Source organism: Pseudomyrmex gracilis, unplaced genomic scaffold (assembly GCF_002006095.1).
Source record: "Pseudomyrmex gracilis isolate BER0280 unplaced genomic scaffold, ASM200609v1 scaffold_79, whole genome shotgun sequence".
In the NCBI taxonomy this organism is placed as follows: domain Eukaryota; kingdom Metazoa; phylum Arthropoda; class Insecta; order Hymenoptera; family Formicidae; genus Pseudomyrmex; species Pseudomyrmex gracilis.
In genome coordinates, this window is record NW_018020663.1 from 246796 (window position 1) to 267531 (window position 20736).

The 20736-nt window shown below is 40.8% G+C and overlaps 1 protein-coding gene across 1 annotated transcript in view; it reads left to right on the top strand.

The window, feature by feature from the left end:
* The first annotated feature begins 1029 nt into the window (after window positions 1–1029).
* LOC109855041 overlaps window positions 1030–20736 on the top strand; it is a 115683-nt gene continuing 95976 nt past the window's right edge. The window contains exon 1 of the mRNA XM_020428826.1: window positions 1030–1424. Coding sequence (XP_020284415.1) covers window positions 1244–1424 — 181 coding nt within the window. The 5' untranslated portion in view covers window positions 1030–1243. The remainder of the gene's footprint in view (window positions 1425–20736) is intronic.

Consider the following 20736-nt stretch of genomic DNA (forward strand, 5'->3'; position numbering starts at 1 on the left):
TGTCACATACGTACGGACGCAACGATGAATGAATTGTTTCATGGTCCTTTAAACGATATTTTTTCAAAAAACGTTTACCACATGTCTTAAAAAAAATAATACACATTATTGTCACTTAGAGAAATCAATGTTCAATATATTTTACGAATATAATCGAAAAACGTACTTGGCACTTATAAGATTTCTTAAGAGGACGAGTTTTAACATGCTGCTCCATATTTTACTTATGTTTACAAGTTTTGTTTTTGCACGTGTCACATTCGTACGGACGCAACGATGAATAAACTGTTTTATAAATAAATAAATCACTCATCAATTATTATACAACAAGTACTTGATAAATGTAGTGAAAGAAAAACAAATCGAAAGTAAAAGAAAAGAAAAATGAGAAGAGAGAGGAGAGAGAGAGAGAGAGAAGAACATGGAGTGTGTATATTTTCCTTACTTTGCAGACGTATAATGTTGTTTGCTAATTACAGTAATACCATCCAGTAGATTGTTCTAAATTTTTTGTTTTTCACCATCTGCACAAATTTTTATCAATAAATATGCGTAAATATTTTTAACTGAAGAGTAATAATGCATATGTGGCGTTTGACAAACACTCGACTACATTGAGCAAATAATTACATTTACAGAAAAGATTTCTACGAAAAATACGATGTGTATACGTAAGTAGACAAAAGACAAGTAAACGTTCAGCTCGCTGACACGTTATTGCAAACGTATAAACGAAAACTTTAAGACACAAACACAAATCTCGTCCTAATATAAATGTTATTGTATCGTGATTTGATGTTGCGAAGGACAGGTGATATGTTACGTGTGAATAACGATATGTCGATGTGACTTTGAAGATTCTGTTTGGGAAAAAGTTTAATACACATCTCCAACTTCGCGAACGCGCGTTTGAATTCCGCGCATTGTGGCGTTGTCCGACGTTTCGGCCGTTTTCGGCTCCGCGCGTCGATCTCTCGAACGCGACGGTCGGGGAGGGGGGCCGGCCGACTTCAGAGGTGTCGCAACGGTCAGCGCGAGCGGAGTTCCAGTCGGGCTGGAGTGGTCGGTAACGCGAGTGTGGTGTGAATGCGCGCGAACAACAGACGCGAGACAGTCAACGTGCTGCCAATAGCGTGTGTGCCGCGAGACAAAGTGCGGTCACATTGTCATGACGTTCGTCGCGTGAGAAATCGTTCGCGACGTGAACACGTCCGACAGAGGCAGACAACAGAGCTACATAGCCATGCCGTGTGACGGTCTCAGGAACATGGCGCGCGGTTCTCGGCGCGCGAGGGATTCGGAACGCGTCGTCGCCGTCGGCTATGTTACAGCGCGTCGATGCAAACTACTGCCGATAATTCCTACGGTGTTGTTGCTGATGCTGCTCGCGGTCGTCGTACCTGCCGCAAACCCCGCAAGTCAAGGTGAGTCACCATAACTTTTTTCACGCGCTCTCTGTATTTTTGTATTTTTGTGCGATACCACATACCGTACGTGAACGCGCTTTTGTTATCAATCGGATGTTTCGTTTCTGCGCCCCACGTTGTGATCTAATTGTCTCGATCGAGAAGGTGATTCGATATATTTGCTGAGTCATTTCGCACGTGCGAACGGATACGGGGAATAATTTAAATTTCAATTCGTCGGTAAAAGATTCCGTAATTTTTCGGAGCACCGTTTTCAAGGTCACTTTCGCTCGAGTCATTCTCGCTTCGCGTGTATTATAATTTATATAATATTACACGCGCTCGTTCAAACGCGGTGTTTTTCTCGTTTGTTGTGCTCGACAATAAACGGGCGCGCAATCTGTTGCCCTTATTTAAAGAAAGAAACGTCATTCCTTTGAATTCGAAGCGTACGGCGCTTCTCGTTCAACCCGCGCGCGTATATTCACGCGCTGAACTCGATGCCGCGGTGACAATCGTACATTATTCAACGCTGTCATTCAGCTGTCAAAGTTCGCCTCGCTCGCCCGCGATTTATTCGCGATTTGTTATCCATATCCATCGCTCGCTTTTACTTTCCATCTTTCGGTGATTGCGCCTGTTAAATGCCGCGCAAATTGTGAAAAGAAAAAAAGAAAGTGTTTCAGTGACGTAACGTACTAATTTCGACTTCAATTGATGCGAGAAATTTTTGTTTTGTTTGTTTTTGAAATTTGAGATAAATTTGTTTGAAATGATCAGATGAATTTTTTACGATCTGTCGTTTAGAAGTTTCAGATTACTTCGGCGCGATTCTTAATTAAACAATCGATGCGCGCGCGATGTTCGTATAATCAAACGTCGATCGATGGATCGCTTCGCGTTTTCTCTGTGCCGCGCAACGACACATCGTGTCATGATCGTGTGCGACAACTGATGTCGTTGCGTTTCGTTCGCAATACATGTTACGAGTCACATTTTGTTGCGCGCCGGGTGTATGTTTCTCTTCGGGGAATTCTCCAGCCACACGAAGAGAGACAGACCACCCTCCGTATCTTGCAATGTCGTTACGCTATTACCAGCTTTCCGTGAGCTCCGCAAGTCACGATAAAATAACAGCGGAGTATTTTATATAGATACGTCTTGCGTATATGTGTATTTTGATATTTTTATTTATTTATCGTGCCGATCGTTTATTTTTCAAATGACATTTCTGCAAAATTCTTTTGGATTTTTTATCAACTTTCCGTTTCGCTGTTTTGAAATCAATGTGAAACAGAAAGCTCGATCTTGAAGTTTTAATTCGGCTTAAAAATTATTAATTGCAATCTTGTTTCGCGCAATGAAGAATGAGAATATTAATTAGCGTCCGAGTTCGTAAACATGTGAATTGAACCTTCCATTGGAGAGTAATTATCGCTTGACGTTGTATCGTTAATTATATATCGGTTAATACAAATATACCGCGCGCACAAATACGTCAGCAATATTTACATTGTCATCGACGATCAAGGGATCATTTCGTCATTTAAAGAGCCTGTTATTTTTGATATCTGAAAAAACTGATAAACATCAATCAATTTGCTCGGGCAAAATCGTAGATGTAACGTCGATCTCGCGCGATTGGAATCGAATGAGAGTTATACGCATTTAATTTATCATAATAAACGAACGCATTAAAGTATCGTATATAAATTTTGTCTTTATATCATCGCTCGACGATATTTAATTTCTCTGTTTGTTTTTCCGCGAACTTTTTCAAGTTTTATTAAAATATTTAAGAATTATATTAAAGAATTATATTAAAGAAAAATCAAAAACGCTCGTAAAAATATAACAATAAGAAAAATAAAGCAAGGTCACAAACGAGCAAGAAAGTAGGTTGTATATTATACGCAGAATTCAAATAACACATTATAAAATCAATAATATACGCGAAACTTATTATTTTCGGCGAGTTCGTATAATTATGTAACTGTTCTGTCTTGCGTTTTAATATGTTTTTTATCGCGACTGAAGAAGGTTCCATTGCGAGACAGAAACGTTTCGCGTATATGTTATATATATTGACTTTATAATGTGTTATTTAAATTCTGTGTATAATATACAACTTACTTTCTTGCTCGTTTGTGACCTTGCTTTATTTTTCTTATTATTAGAATATTTCTTTGTCTCGTTTTATCACGTCAAAGACCGCGCTTTTATTACAACTAGAAAACAAGTGCGTTGTATGAATAAGAGATAAAAAAAGTGGACAAAAAAATCTAAGAGAAAAATTGAAGCAATTGCAAAATTATTGCATTTTCAATTCCGACGCTTCTCTTTATTTCTCTCTCTCTCTCTCTCGTTCTCAAAAACAAACTAACGCGTTTTATTGTTAACTTCGTCGCGATAATTACGCGGCGGTAATCGACACGTTTACGCTGAGAAGGACACGGCGTGTGATTCACGCACTCATTTTTCTTTGTATCGATGACCTTTCACGTTGCAAACGCAATTACGCAAATTGCCGCGCGTGCATCTCGCTGACTGACGACACGTAAATGTAAATAATAAGATCGCAATTATAAGCTTAGAATATTTCACGAGTCGTGACAATTAAATGATACATTCACATGGAAAATAATATTAATTGAAAAATTTACGTAACAAGTTAGAAACAAATGGATCCGTTAAATCCGATATTAAATTTTTCGAGATCGCAAACTTTCGGATCCGTTCAATCGAGAAATCAATCGCTTTTTTTCTTTTTTTTTAGTAACGTTAAAACGCGTAAAAATTTTTGTCCACATCCGTTTCCGTTATAGAAGGTTGACTCAAATGACGAATTGGTTCCGGCAATTCTCGCGCGTGGTATTCGACGCAAGAATAAATAATCTTTCTCTAAAAAAAGGAAGTTCCCGACGAGAGAATGAAGGTCCTGACAAAGGGCGCGATGAAATTTATGTCCATTGTTGGACTCGGGGAGGGGGGGGGGGAAGGGAATCGCCAGTTCGTCAATGCAGTCGATAAAAATTTATGGCTGTATGTTGAATATAAATGCCGGTTCGGCGGCGGGGGAGCCGCGCGCAAAGGATTTACGAGGATTTACATTACGATTTATTTATTCCTTCCGGTCGCTCGTAGGAAGCGCGCAAGTTGGGCGTTCAAAAATGCTCGGATTTTAGGAACGGGAACCGTTTGCTTCTGACTTGACGTCGAAATCGACCGCACAGCGCGAAATTTCTCCGTCCGCGGTTTTTTTGCAATATATCAAAAGAAAATGATCAAAATGACAGTTAATTTGTTACGACCGACGCTCGACAACAAGAAAGAGAGGAATTATAGACGGAGGAGAGAGAACTTGAGAAAAAGATGAAATTGCGATATATCTGTGTGTGTACATCTAATTATACTGCGCGAGCGCGTGTATCGTCGGTATAAATCTCCGAGAGATAGTTAAATCCGCCTGGCTCTTTCTCTCGTGCGAGCTCTCGCAGCTGCATGAAAAAGACGCCAGCTGCAAATGAGTAATGTCAGCGTGATATGTAACGGCGGCGGCGGCGGGAAAATGCTTAATCGCATTCTCAGCTAGATGAAATAGAGACGTATGATGATCCTTGCGTCGGGGAACATGTGTACACGCGCGGGCACATAGGTGCACTTGATGCTTTTTCTCGCGAAGACTACGTCTTTTGTGCGCGCGCGCGCGCGCGCAACACATATATCACTTCTTCCCCTTCAAATTGTGTAAATCTCATAATTTGCCGATTGCGCGCAATTGCTTAATCCGTCGGTTCGGTCACCGAGACAAATTATCGAGCCGCGGAATGTCAATTTGTAAAACATCTCTTGTGTAGCAATTTTTGTCACTTAATTGTTTAGCAAATCTACGCGGTTTTTTGCACCTATTTTCGGAAAGAGATCAAAAGAGTTCGAGATCTTCTCTTTTCGCGGTAAATTAGAACGCGTAGAAGAAGAGAGAAGCCGCTCTCCGGACTTATTTTCTCTCGAGTATAGTTAGTGCAAAATTATAACAGCGCGCATTGACTTCGTTTACTTTGCTTAGCTCTGCCGTCGCCAGCTCGCGCGTCCGAGTCTCTCTCGCTAGAGCTCTAGCGCTCGTTATTTTCTCGTCCTTCTCGGAATGCTCGACAGTCCGTGAAGGTACCGGCAAAAAGACCTTGAAGCGGTTGCTCGGTACTTCAGCGCGCAACCAAGAGCTGCAGATTTTATCACAAGAGCGATTCTCTCTCTCTCTTCTTCGTAATTCGGTGATTTCTTCGCCTTTCAGCGCGCGCGTCCCGCGTTTCTGTGTACCTTCGTCAGCTCTTACGCGAATTAAGATGCTTATCAGATTAGAAAATTAATTAAGGCTTAAATCGGACGGAATAAAAGGTCGATTAAAAAAACCCAGTAGTTGGTTTTTCGACTCTCGTGTGATGTTGAAGAAAAAACAGATGATTAAGAAACTAAAAACAAATTTGAAATATTTTAGTTATATAATCTTTTATATAACATGCAAAAAAAAAAGATGGTTTCCGCGCGCACAAACTGAATATTTCTTTCAAGCGGTGAAAACAGCGGTTGAAAATTCGCAAGCTGGAAAAGAATGGGATATTTTGTTTTTTCGAAGTAGTAATATTTCCGTGAAATATTTGGGGTGTTACAAGTTTTCTGAGAAGGTGACGTTCGAAGCAAAAAATTCGCCCGTGTCGATGTAACGAGGCAGAACGCGTTGCACTTCCGGTGCCGAGCCGAGAAAGCGAATCATCGCGAGCCTGAGTCACCGTCGTCGTCGTTGAGACGAATATTGCTGCTTGAATAGAGATCGTCATTAATCGATGATTAACGTGACCCTCTCGACGTAACCGACTTGGTGGCTTCTTCGGATCGATGTGTTATTCATTAGCAAGTGTTCTCGCTCGTAATGACGAGTGACGTCTAACGCGAATGTTCAATTTACGTGTACGAACGGGGAGAAACTCAGAAATAAAATTCTCATCTTATTGTTAAAACAGAACGTATAACATTTGATATTTATATTTACACAAAACTAAACGAAGTAAATAATTTGTAAATCGATTTGTTTTCTTCGCTGTATACGATTCTGTTTCGTGTCTTATTTCTTCGCATTTATGCAAACTAGACAACAAATTGCATTACGCTCGGTTCGCGAAGTTTTGTCGTGCGAAGAAAAGTTAGCAATATTGAAATCAAAATTTATGTAGAAAATATCGAACAATCTCGCCGTGCGCACATCATATTTAAAACTGATTTACTGTTAATCATTTTTTAATTTCAAATTAATTTTTCTTTTTTGGTGAAAGACAAATTTATTTATTTCAAGAGTTTTATTTTGCAATATAACACAAAGTTTGATATATAAAATAGTCTATTACTGGAGATCCTTCTGGAAAATTTATACTTTTTACAAAATTATTTTTATAAAATAAAAAAAAAACTTATTTGACGAAAACTCGGTTTTTTTTCGCGCATCAAGTTCGTTTGTCGACAACAGCTGAAAAACACAGTGTAAACTTGGCGTGTGAGAAAATATTTCCATTAAAAAAATATATCAAAGGCATTAATTGTGCACTTTTTTACAAACGCAAATATTTATCGCTGTCAGCTTCCATTATATGAGATATGGCGAATTTTGTTTTTAAACCAGGTTTGTGGTTGCTGAGCGCGTTTTGTTCATTTAACTCAATAATCTGTTACTAAAATGCAAATCACTACGGTTTACGTATGTATATGAAGGTAATAACAATATTTTTTTGGATTACGGAATATCACGCGTATGCATGCGGTCGTACGAATGCGCAAGTTTAATTTAAAACCCATAAAATGTAAATCTGCGAGGTGATAATATTATATATACTATACGTATAAATATACTCTAGATACACGAGATGTGGAAAAACTGAAATAATTCACTTCACTTGCAAAAAACATCGACAAATACCATTGTATTTTTAGGTAACTTTGAACGAAATCTCCTCTTCTCCGTACAACATCGTAATCTTCTATAAAGCGTATAATCTTCTCACATATTTGTTTCTACGAAAATACAATGCGATTAAAACGAGTTTTGCAGAAATGGCAAAAGGATTAACATGCACACAGAAAAACATACTGTATCCAAGTATATAATAAGTTTATATATCCGCAAATATATTATAAGATTTTTGTAAGTATTTAATTTACTCAAAATACATTCTAAATCTTAGTAAATTTGTATTTTGAGTAAATTAAATACTTACGAAAATCTTATAATATATTTGCGGATATATAAACTTATTATATACTTGATACAGTATGCATTTTTCTGTGTGTGTTTTTGATAATATTTGAGTATTATATATTTCCCACATATATTTTAACATCTAATTCGAATGCACAAAACTCGCTTTCTAAAAGTGGCGTCGAACTACGATTTTGTTTTCGAATCGCACCACAAATTTCGTATCTCCGCTTCCAATCGCGTATCGACCCACGAGTGCGTTTCCGCACGCGAGCAAAAGAAATTAATTACTCTCGCGCGGTTTTATCGAGCGGAAGCAATCGGAAAGGGCGTATTAATATTTTTCACCCTCTCGCTCGTGCTCGTTTGAGGGAACAAAGAGAGACAGCAGAAAAAAAAAAAAAAGAGATTTTTTTCGTTCCGCTCGAATGTCAGTCTCGGAGAGAAATCGATCGGAAAATTCGCGCGGTGTCAGACACTTTCGCGAAAAAGGTGAAGCGCCTAAGTTACACGGTAATCGGAAAAAATCAAAGTCTATTATGTGCGCGAGTGAATAAATTTCAAGATACTCTTAATAATTACATTTCACAATCGTGCCTTCGATTTTTGTTTGCCATTTAACGAGAAGTGGTATTTACAGAAGATTAAATAAAACAGTAATAAATAATAATAATAAAAAAAAACACATGCAACATTGTTCAATACGAGAAGTGCCTACTATAGCGCGCGTTTGGAAACGTCAAAGCCGGCTCGTTAAATTTCCAATTGCGTCCCATTTACCCACTTCGCAATAAAATCGACGGCGTTTCAGTAACATCGGGCCGGCCTATAAAGAGACTTTATTGCGGAAACGGTAATGCGTTTCTCTGCATTCGTTTCTTGAACGATCCAACAACTGGATGTGTTGGGCGCGTTTTGCGCAATATATATATATATATATGTACTTATTTCTGTTTCACTCTTCGAATGCGGTCCTCGTCGTAACACGAGCAGTCATTTGCTGCCGTTATTTCGCAATTGTGTTTAGCTTCGTATCACTCGAACGCGTCTATAAAAAGAAGAGATTTAAAGAGATTTATTAGAGAATCTAAAAAACGAGAAGCGCGCGTTCCCGCTCGTCGCGCCGCTACTTCGAAGCGCATCCACAATTTTTTTCTCCCATTTATTATTTGCAGTTTGTTTTTTGCGCTGGCCTTTTCTACGTGCGGGTCTTCTCGAACTATAAACGCGCGCGAATCGCACGACCGGATAACTGTAAAGCGCAACGTTAACGGGGAGCACAGCCCGTTATATCGCGAAGGCTTCGCGCGCGCGCGCGCGCAACATGACGTTGCGTGTTTACGTTATGTTGTAAATATGTACGCGATGTTTTGTGGAAACGCGGAATACGATTGCGGGCTATTTTGTTGCAACGCCGCGTATTGTTTAATAAATTAAATTGCATGAGATACATTTTGTTTCGAAGTGCTGATAAATTAATCAGCTTTTGTTATTAGCGTTATTACGTTATGCTCTTGTTCCGTTGTTTTATTTATTTATTTTTTTATTTTTTTTTTTCAGTAGAGTAATAACGCGCCATCATGTGTGTTGAGTTCGTTTTGCCTATAACCGCTCAAGCGGTTTTGAAAGCAACTTGATGAGTCATCTGCATAATGCGGCGAGGGGATCCATCAGAGTCGGGAATTAAAGCGCATTCAAAAGTGTCTTGTTTTCGACCGGCCTCTTTCGCACAAAATAGCTACAATTAATAATCGATTCGCCGACGTGTATGCAATTTCGATGGCAATTAAACGATCGTAAATAGGCGAAATTTATCGTTCGCACTCCAGTACACGGCACATGCATTTGCGGGGGGGAAGGGGAGGGGGGGAGGGGAGGAAGAGATTGATGATGGAGTAATAACGATTTGCAGTGTTTGCGCGCGCGAGGTTTGTGCGATCGGTATAAGAGAGAAACTCGTTATCATTTTCGATTTACGGTCGATCGTGGAAATAATTTGCTCGATATCTCGGCGCGACGCGATAAACGCGCGTTCGAAGATAAATCGCGCCCGCCGCTGACCAAAAACGCGCGCGCTTATTCTTCGCGTCGTGAGTGTGACGGTCATCGCGCACAGTTTTGATCATCTCGCCATTGTGGCCGAATTTACGATCAATTGGGAAAAAGCGAAATGCGCGAGTAAATTTTGTCGACGCGTATCGTGACAGTTAATTAACTTCTACAAATTTAATGGAGTTTAAATAAACGGGATACGGTATGTTACACACTTAACCCTAATCGAGACCGGTTGCCCAGGTGATAGACAATTTTTTTCTCAACCGGAAGCCTATTAATCGGCGTGTTCTATTATTAGTTAAACAATTTAAAACAAAGGTAATTAACATACGACAATAATTACTTTTGATTCTTGCTAATAGTTTCGTTTGTTCTGTGGCGTTCCATTTGCAAATATTTAGCCGACTTGATACGACAATTCTCTATATTCACGATTTACCGAAGCATCCCCGATGTGATTACATTGCCGTAACAGTTGCGATAATTATCGTTAGATATCACACGATTGCATTTGGCGTGAATACACACAGGTCATCGGACCAATTCCATTGATACTTGAACGCTAATTATCGTAATTTGTATTGTCTGTAAATTGTGCAGCCAAACGTCATGATGTGTAACTCGATTCAAATTAAATTGTTGTTATTCGATTTATTTAACATTTATATAAAAATGTGATTGCGCGACGCCGTCAATCAACAAGTCTGAGTCTTTATTAAGAAATAAAAATATTGAACAAACGAAATGAAAATTTGCCGCCGGGATGAAAACTTGTAACATTTATAAAAAAATATGTAATTTATTTCTGAAAAAAAATTTGTTTCGCTGGCGCGTGTCCAATTTGAAAAAAATTTCTGCGAAAATTACAAACCGCGTCCACCGTCCATCCGCGTAACTGTATTTTTGTTTCGCATTGCGAGATTTTTTTTAGTTAAATTTCCCTCGCGCAATGAATTAAAGCAAAAAAATTGTTTAATTAAACGTACCGAAAGGAAAGAACGTTATAAATCATTTGGATAACAAAATAGTTTCACAAAGCAATTCGATCGCTGAAGCAAAAATCGCTGCGAGGCGCATCGGCGATGTTTTCAGACTTCATTTTGCGGGAAAAATTCGTCCGCGCGCGTTTGCTTCGCTCTCGATTGAACGTGTTCACTGTGCGCACACGGGGGAGGAGGGGGATGCAGCTGCCGAAGAGAAAGGCAATGAAACCTCGCCCGCGCGTTGCTTTACCTTTCTTCTTTATTGTGTTGGCGTCAAAACGTCCCAATCGAGCGTTGCCGGCTGCTGCGCCCCGGGAAGAACAGAAAAGAGCGTCGCGACGCGAAAGAGAATCGTTGAAGCGCGCTGGACAAAGAAAAAAAAAAGTACAAGTGTACTTGACGAAAATTGGTTCGTCGTTCGTCCGGCGGAGAAGCTCGGCTTCAACCCTTTCGCAAACAAATAGCCGAGCGTGGGTTTGGGAGCGCGAAACAATTTACTCTGTTCGGTTCTTTCTTTTCGGCTCGTCGTATTTATTGTTGCACTTTTCTTTCTTGGGAAAATGCAACAAAAACAAATAAATAAATAAAATACAAGTACTATACTTATGTAATTAAAAAATTTAAAATACGAGTGTCATTCGGATCGAGAGAGCGATCAAAGTTGGCGTTTTTCACGAAAGATAGCATATAATACCGCGATGTATATAAACGAGAGAATGGGGGGGGAGGGGGAATACAAAGAGCTGCCGACGCAAAATACCTAGTAGTATAATCACAGTTCGCTGCGCTTTGAATAAGAATTTCCCAGTAGCGCTTTCCACACAACAAGCGTCTAATTGCAGCATTATTCTCACTTCTCCGTTTCTCGGCGATTTGTTTTTCTCGTCTCGGAGAGAGAGCCGGGGGATTCGACGATCGAGTAGTAACAAGGCAATCCGCCAAGTACCTCTAGCTGTGCGGGAAAAACATTTTTCTAAAGCGTTCGGAAAAAGTTCGGAGTGTGTGTGTGTGTTGCCGGCACCTTTTTCCCGCTTATATCAGAAATTGACCTATTGTCAAACACTAATGGCTTAATCGTCTGATAAATAGAGACGAGGGCCTGCCCGCTTCGTCCCCCTCTCTCCCCTTCTCCCAGCCGCAGCAAAGTCGAACAAAGAGTTTCTTGCTGCGGGCGCGACGATGCGTCGCTGCGAAAGAAAAGCACACGTGCTGCCGGCGACGGCCGATCGTGCGGCGCATCCGCGTGTGTGTAACGCATATAACGTCTAACGAGCGCCTCTAGATGCTCATTTAGGTGAATCACGGGTGCGTTCCGCGCGTAAAATCGCGCGCGAAACGGGGGGAAGGAAGAAAAGAGAGCAGGTCTCGTAGAGGAGAGGAATAGAACCGTTCTATCTGGGAAATCGTGTCATTCCCAAGCTATATCGAGTTGCTCTCGACACTCGCGATACAAAAATTTAAATCGTCCGCTGAAATATTCAACGTTTAATCGCTTCGCGCTCTCGTCGTGTGCGTTCTTTTTTATTTTTATTTTTTTTTTTTTTCAATTGTCTCACACAATTGTCGTTTGTTTGAAGCTCCGACGATTCGTAACAATTAACGCAGCAATTCGATCCTCTGTCTTTCTCTCTCTCTCTCTTTCTCTTTCTCTGTTTTGTTAATTTGTGTCGCGCAAAGATAAATTCTCATTTTTTTGTGCGACAAATCAGAGAAAATATATTGTTGAAGCGCGTTACGGCAGACGCGATGACGATCGATCGCGCGCTTTTTCGGAACGATCGAGGAAGTCTCAATCAAGTGACACGGATTTTAAACTCGGACGACGAGGTGCTTGAAAGCTCGTCGAGCTCAATGAGAATGATCGACGACTACGAAGAGGAGGCTCGTGCCGCGCGTGGGTAGAAAACGATATGTACGAAGTGTGTGGGCGAGTATATGTGCCCCGGCCCCGAGACGCGTCATCCGCGCCGCTCGCGGATTGGCACGACCGAGGGATAAGACACGCTCGAAAAGTTTAGATACCGATTCTATTGGGAATTTTTTTTCTTTTACTTTTTCTCTCTCTCTCTCTCGCAAAGAAGTAAGTATTTTAATACTGACTGAAAAGCACAAAATTAAATGGATCTCATGGGAAGATCTATTTATCCTCGAGATGATTAGAAACTTTGCGCGATAGCATTAAAACTAAAACTTTTTGAATGGTAGATTATATAGATTTGTAAAAGAACACGCGAGAGGATCTTCCCGAGAGAGAGGGTTTCCTGATCCGTCAGACTCGGGAGTCGGAGTCCTCGCTAACAAAGACGCGAGGCGTAAACGAAATTAATTACTGCAAAATCCCAGGCGCGCTTTATATTTCACGCATTAGTATCGCGCTAATGAAGAAACTCTCGAGTTTCGAACTTTCTGGCGATGTAAAATCAGATCGGGATGCTAATGATTAATGAACGTAGTTTTCCGAGATGCTAAGTTCATTACGTTGGGTGTCGTCAATGGGCGACGAAAGCGGCGTGTGTCAAACGTTGCCTCGCGATACGATATTTTATTAACGATGCGGCCGTTTCTGTTAAACGATCGGATTATGAAAAATAGTCCGCGATTGATTATTCAAGTAGAAATTTATAATCACACGATGTGCGCATTATTACGCGAGCTTCTTTTTTTTTTATCGAGATTCGCAACGCGCAATTCAGAACGCAATCGTTAACGATCGATAGCCTTGAATCTCTTGTCTACGGACGTCCTAGATTCGCGGAGCGTGGGAGTTTCCGAGATGCGAAGTCTGGTCTGCATCAAGCCGAAAACAGAAATGTGTTAACACTTGCGAAACTTCAATTGTCTTGCTAAAGAAGGATACCAATGCCGGAAATCTTACGTAATAAGATGTTGTATTTAATACGCCGATAACGTTTATAAGCGCGTGATCAAAGCCCGGAGAAATTTTACCTAAGCCCGACTCTCAGCAGATCTCGAATATTATTTCTTCGGCCGCTGTTTCTTTAAAAATAATAATAATAATAATAACAATTTTACTTTATTAAATCCAAATATTTAATTAAAAAAAGAGAAAAAAAACAGATACTCGTCTACAAAGAGCGCTGGAAAGAGATAACGAGAAAGATTCGCTTATTTGTTTCTTAAAATAAATAAACAGATAAAACATTCTCTTTGAGAGAACGTCGGAGATCTCGACTTGTTTATTATTTGTAATATTTTTTCCCGTTTTATTGAGATTTCTCTCTCGCGTTTCTTTTATATTTCTTGTACACTTTTGTTTTTCTTTTTTTAAGTTAGGTTAGGTTGATTTATAAATAACGAGATTCGGGCAATAAACAACTAGTTATCTTTTCTGAGATAATTCGAAAATTTAATATCAGATAAATGTAAAAATAATTAAGTGGAATTACGGTAACTACCAATTATCTCAAAAAAAAAAAAAAAAGAAGAAGATAAATTGTTGTTGCATGAATCGGAACTTATTTATGAGTCAGTCTAATATATTTTCATCTTTCCGTCCTGTTATTCTAAACGCGCCCGTCTACGGATAATCCTGCTTTGCGTCGAGTGTTGGTTCCGCACGTTTGTTTCAATGTCCGTCCCATGCCCGCCAACAGATGCTGGCAGTCCGCTTCGAAAATACAAACCTCCCGTTCTCTCTCTCTCTCTTGTCTCCCGAGCTATATCCGTAACGGGGTTTAACCGTCTGCCGTCGAGAACGAACGAGCACTTTTTTATCTAACAGATCCTTTTTACGCGGTCATCCAACCCGTAAACCGCCTCCGTGAGATCCACGATAGAGTCTTCCTCTCGATCTGCGAGACGATATAAATAAGGAAACGTGTATCGGGCGAGGGAGAAGAGAAGATCGACTTGGGTTTGATCGCAGATGTAGCGCGTCGAGAGTTTTAGCGCTTCGACGATGAAACTGTTCGCTGTGCTAAATTGAGCAAATGCTTTTTTCGAGAATTAATATCACATGCCAAATTGATGTAAAAATATTCTCATATCTTTCTTAATTCTCTGCTCTCTTTCGCTTTATTTTACGATATATTTGATTTTATTCGCTTTATTTTATTTATATTCTCTTCGAAATTCGCTTTTTATTATCTCGCGTGTGTAACGTCGTCGCGAGATTTAATTAAAACTTTGACAAACGTGTGCGGAGGATATAATTCAAAATTCGAAATAATTTGCGAGAGAGAGAAACACGCGCGCACGCACACACATACACGTACACATACACACACACACATCCGAAATACCTGAGATTCCATACGTGCGTCGATTGCAGAGAACCGTTTCCCTCGTGAATCGCGGCCATCCGTGTGCCGGCCCCGCTTGCTCGACTACGACCCATTTTCACGGCCAGGAAGGTCAGAGCGCGGGCACCGCGTCTGAATGGGTGGATTTATGCCGCGTATTCCGACATCGGAAACCTCTCCCCCCCTTCCCCCCGCCTTTCTTTACGCGCGACATCCATTGTACGTACGACTTTTATTGAAGCCGAACCACACTTCTGGGGCCGCCGGGGTTCCTCTCGCACACGTCGTTTCTAAACACTCGCCAAATGGCAAGAAAAAGCACGGAGAGGAAACGATCGGTAAGGGGGGAAAAAGTACCCCGCGCGTTCTCTCTCGTGGCATTCGATTTCTCTTGAATACTCTTGTTGTGCACACACATTGTGCGGTGCGGTTTGTCGGAAAACATTATTACGCACTACACACACGATACGATGTGTTGAGAGAGGCGCGCGCACACATGGAATTGCCAAATTAACGATCCCTCAAGCGACTCCGCTTCGAACAAGAGAAGCGCCGGCGAATGTGTAAATGCATTAAAATCCCCTCGCGAATTAAACGTCTCCCGTTTCGCGTCTAACTTTCGACGAAACGCTCATTTCCGCTTGATTTTCGTATCGCGTTTCACATTTTCGGAACGCGGATCTCGTTTCGAAAATTGTACGACACGTGCCACAACTTGCCATATGTTCGTTCCGCGCGCGTAATGCGACTCGGACCCTTCGGATGAAAGCCGCCCCTGCGCGCCGGAAATAAATTCTCTCTCTTTCTCTCTCTCTCTCTCTCTCTCTCCCGAAAGTAAAATTATATATTACCGTTGACAGAGTCAATGAGAGGGCATTAATTCCGTGAAATTTATCGAAAGCCATTAAGTCGCGCAGTAAAAAAAAAGCAGTAGGGAGCATTTTAGAAAATAGCGTATTGTTTTTTTTTTTTCTAAGCGTATCGCGCGCCGCTTTGTCGTTCGGTAATAATTTATTCAATGCGATTCAATGCTCTATGACCACGCGTTTCGCGTTTCTCAGTCGTCACGTCTGACTGAATCTCGACATCTTGCGCGTTGTGCGTTTCGAGAGGAGAGTCATCTGGAGCCGATGTCGTCGCATCTGCTTTGCGGTGACTCGGAGTGTATAACTGCGCTAAGCTGACACGACGAAGCATCGCCGCGAGCGACAGAATTAACGATAACCGGGGCGTCGCAACACACATCAGCGAACTTCGCGCTTAAATAAATTCTTCCGGCGAGACGCGGCGACACGATTACGCGAATAGTAGGAATTACGTAAACTAACGACGTGAATGTATGTTGATGCCTTACACCGGACTTGAATATAATGCAAGTCATTCGTTGTTACAATAGTCTTTGTTCGCTCGCTCATTCGGATCGCATTTTGCGGTCAAAAGTTGCTATCGCTCAGCGAACGAACCGATAGAGCTTTACGTAATCAAAATCGTAAAATAAAAAATCGCAAAAACTATTTTCACGTCTAGATTTATATATTTCGACTACGGTTATTTTTATTTTTATCCTCTGTTGTTTAAACATTTATTTGCGAAAGTAGCATGCAAAATTTGTATCCTTAGCGGTCGGAATTTTTTGATTCCAAAATCTAAAAATATTTCGACGGAGTTTTGTGCGAACGCGCAAGAGAATTTTATATTTGTTTAAATATAAAAAAACATGATATTTTTATATTCTATAAACGCAGTCAAGGTTAAGCGTCGGTGACTGTTAATTTGTTTGTTGATACTCGTTTACCGATTAAAAAAAAAAAACAAAAAAAAACTGTCGAAAAAAAGTTTAATGGCGCTCGATGTGGCTGATGAATCAACGTATGGGCAGAAACAATATTTCTCTACGTCTTTGCTCGTCACGCACGTGTGTGAAACGCAAAAGAGAAACACCGTTTTCTGTTGTATATCGCGTTTCATAGCGAAGAAAGAGAGAGAGAGAAAAAAAAGAGGAGAAACTTAATTTCAACTATTTTAACAGCTGTCGCTTTTTCGCATCATTTCTGATGACCTCGCTGTATATTTTTTATTTAACGGTATCATGTACGAAATAATCTTCTCTTCCGCCATATTCCATTTCGTTATTTCAAAGTTGACAATATGTCAATCTCTTGGATTGTTTCACGCGAATTGAAAAAAAAAAAAAAAAAAAAAAATCGAATCGGCAAAAAAATTCAAACAAAATGCAACTCTCGTTATTTCGCTGCCGGAAATCGCGATATCGAGAGCTCGCGAGGATTACACGCGAGGATGAACTCTCTTTCGGAATTCTGCGAGAACAATTTTCATCGGACTCTCTATATCGCCGATGTTGGCGGTCCGCTCGCTTATATCGACAACAAAGCGTGCGGGACTTTACGGGCGCGATAAAGTTGAAATAAAGATAAAATCCGTCCCGTGTTAGACGTGGAAAAGCTTTCCGGAATATCTCGCCATGTTTGAGCTATAAACTGTAACTTCCTTCCACGGCGGCTGCGCGCGGCTGTCATAAAATACAAGAAACTTGGCGCGCGCGCTATTGTGCGAGGAAAACGTGCAACAACCTCGCGCATAGAGGACCAATTGTAGGTCTTCTCCTCCTCCAATACGGCAGTCCTCCTTGCGCGAGAAGAAACCGGTGCCGGTTTCCGAGATATTTGGCAAGGATCATTGCGTTTCGTCCTTGCGTCACCCGCGAGCGCGCCAAAGCTCTTACGTTCTCTGTCACCTCGATATCGCGCGACGCGATTTCTTTTTTTAGACCAACACTACGCGGACTGAGAATTTTTATCGCCGACGCAGCTGGCGCGAGTAATCCTTTCATATTAAAAATAAAAATGCTCCGATAAATGTTACCTACATATTAATATAGTTGCAAATTTTCGTGATAAATAATTATATTTAAATAAGAGCGGATATATAAATATTTCATACGCACATCCGTTGAACGTGTCGAGAATTAAAAACAAAAAAAAACAAATTCTGTCAGCTTTGAGATCGCCCGGGCAGGAAGAGTTTTTATCTCACGCACACATCTATACAATCGAGATTCCTGTGGCCGCATAATCGCGATCGTTTAATTAAATCCACGCGCGTGCGCTTCGAAAACGCGCTCGAAGGGGCAGGTGATATTTTTCATCATATCCTTCGATCGATAAACCTGCGATCGGCGGACGTATACATTAAATGGGAGTTTCGTTTCCAACTTTATTACACGCAGCTTGCGCGTGCGCGCTTGTTCTCGGCTGCAACTGGAGATCCGCATCTCGGACGCAACCTCTAATCGCGATCCCGATCTATGTTTAGACCGCGTCTTTAACGCACGCGGAACCGCGCGGCTGAGAACCGTCGGAAAGCTTGACGTCGTGAGAGACGAGAAGCAAGTTTCTATTTCTGACTTACAATGGCCCACAGTTTTAAACCGAGCAGCTTTGTCTACGAAATTCGATGCGTCTTGGGGGAAAAAAAAAAAATAAAGAAAAGAAAAGGATCGCGACGTTGGAATGCATCTTCTTGATCGAAAAAAGACTTCTTCCTGTCGCCAGTGAAAAGAAATATTTTTCTTTATATTTTACATCTTAGTTTTACGCTTTTTTGAATATTCTCTTATATTGTCTGTTGCTATCTGCTATATAATCGTCTACTGTGTTCAATCTATTTTTTAATATTATTGAGATCGCTAATTTCTTTTCGCGAATGACGTCATCGAGTCACTGAAAACACTGTGATAATAATCTGCGATTAATTAAGTCGAGAGAAATAATTTGTCCGACGCAAATACGCGACCGCTATCGGTTCGGTTGCGAGTCCGACCGATTAATAGGCTTCCGGTCGATAAGCGTCGCTGGTGGTTGTTTTCAGGCGACCGCACATCATATACGCTATACGAAATATTTTTCAATAAAAACGTTAATAGAAATTCTATCTTGATAAAATGCTAACACATTGATTCTGTAATATTATAACGCAAGTATATCGCGCTAATGTAAGTAAAATTACGCCGTAAACACGCTTAACGCGCATTTTAATGAATTTCGCGATGTGGAGCGCTTGTTCTTATCTGTGCTTTGCGCGCGTACGCTCTTAACCGCTTTTCATGATAAATGGTCGGCGTTAGTTCGCTGGGCACATACTGGAAACCAGCGCGCGCGCGCGGCGAATTGCGTTTATAAGAATAGTAAGTGGAGCATCGAGCCGTGTATCGAGAAGTCGACGTATGGTCCGAGTTGTAATTTCCGCGCAATTTTGTTATTAACCTTTAACAGTTTTCCCGCCACTTTTCTTCGGTGCGCAGTTTGTTATTTTTGTCTTCGTTTTGTCTGCGGCCGGAATAACAAATCGTCGACAAATTTGCTTCTTCGATCGCTTTTTGTGCGCAGTAACTGCGCAGATTATGTAAATGCGATTATAAAACATCGTAAACACGCGAATGTTCACAGAATTAATGAAATAATCGCAGAATATTTGTTTTCTGAAAACTTTGTTTCTGCGAAAAGTACGAACAGAAGGTTTCGATATTTCGAAGTGATGGTTTTTTTTTTTTTTTTAATATAATATTGCCCATTCTGACGGCAACAATTGCGGTCAACCGAGTGACGCGGAATTGCTAGAGACGCTAATTACCGTAGCCGATAACGAACTTTCGTATTAGAGGGCGACGCTGCTCTGCGGCTTTTCGTTCACAAGTTTTACCTTCAGATTTACGCAAAGTTTTTCAATAAGTCCAGGACCCGCGCGTCCCGGAAAGTTGGTCGACTCGTTTCATTCTCTCTCTCTCGGTTTCGAACTTTTATTTTCGTCGAGTTCGAGAGCGTGTAACTTCGGGTGATGCTCGCAATACCGAGGGTTCGTCACCTAAAAATGGATTCGAGACAGAGAGAGAGAGAGAGAAAGAGAGAGAGAACGCCGTTAATTCCGACGAGCGTTCCTCGAATCCGTTGTCCGTAATAATCAAATGGATCTCGTTCTCCCCCATCGCGTGTTTTGCCATTGGCAATCCCGGAAAATCGTCGCAAACTTTTTTCGATAAATTCCAAATCTCATCCCGACGATCTCTCTCTTTTTCTCTCTCGTTAAAAACGTTTCCGGCCTGAATAACAACCGGAAACGAATCGTCTCTCTCTCTCTCTTTCTCTCTCTCTCTCTCTCTCTCGCTCGCAGGTGTTGGTGTGTACGAAATATTTACGGCGATCTCTCGCGGAACGGATAGGCGCGTCTTTACATCCTCTTGCGAAGCATGACGTTACATAATGCGGTGCACGCCGTTGAAAGCTGCTCGCCCGATGCGGCAAAAGTTGACAAGCATTACAAGCTTTTCACATTAGTCTGCCAGTGCACGGTAATACGACGGGATCGTGAAACATTCTACATGGCGCTCGGCAAATGTCTTGTAACTTTACGCGCGAAATAAATAAAATTAAACACGCATAAAATATACGACGATCTGCAAAATAAATTTTACGAGGAAATGTTACGTAAACTTGTATAATTTTTTTTTTATCAAATTGTGTGTCGTAATTATATGTCAAATAAAATGAAAAAAAAGGTAGATGTACAATGTACAATGTATTTTCACAGTATTTTATTGCAGTAGGTAATATCATATTCACGGAAAAAAAAAATAGTTTCTACCACAGCTAATTACGGTTTGCTGAAACTGAATTTGCTGCTGTAGCTATAAAATTTCCTATTACATAGAAACAGTTTCTGTGCTGATGTTCCTAAATATGTCGACATAATAGCAAAATATGTATGTCTTG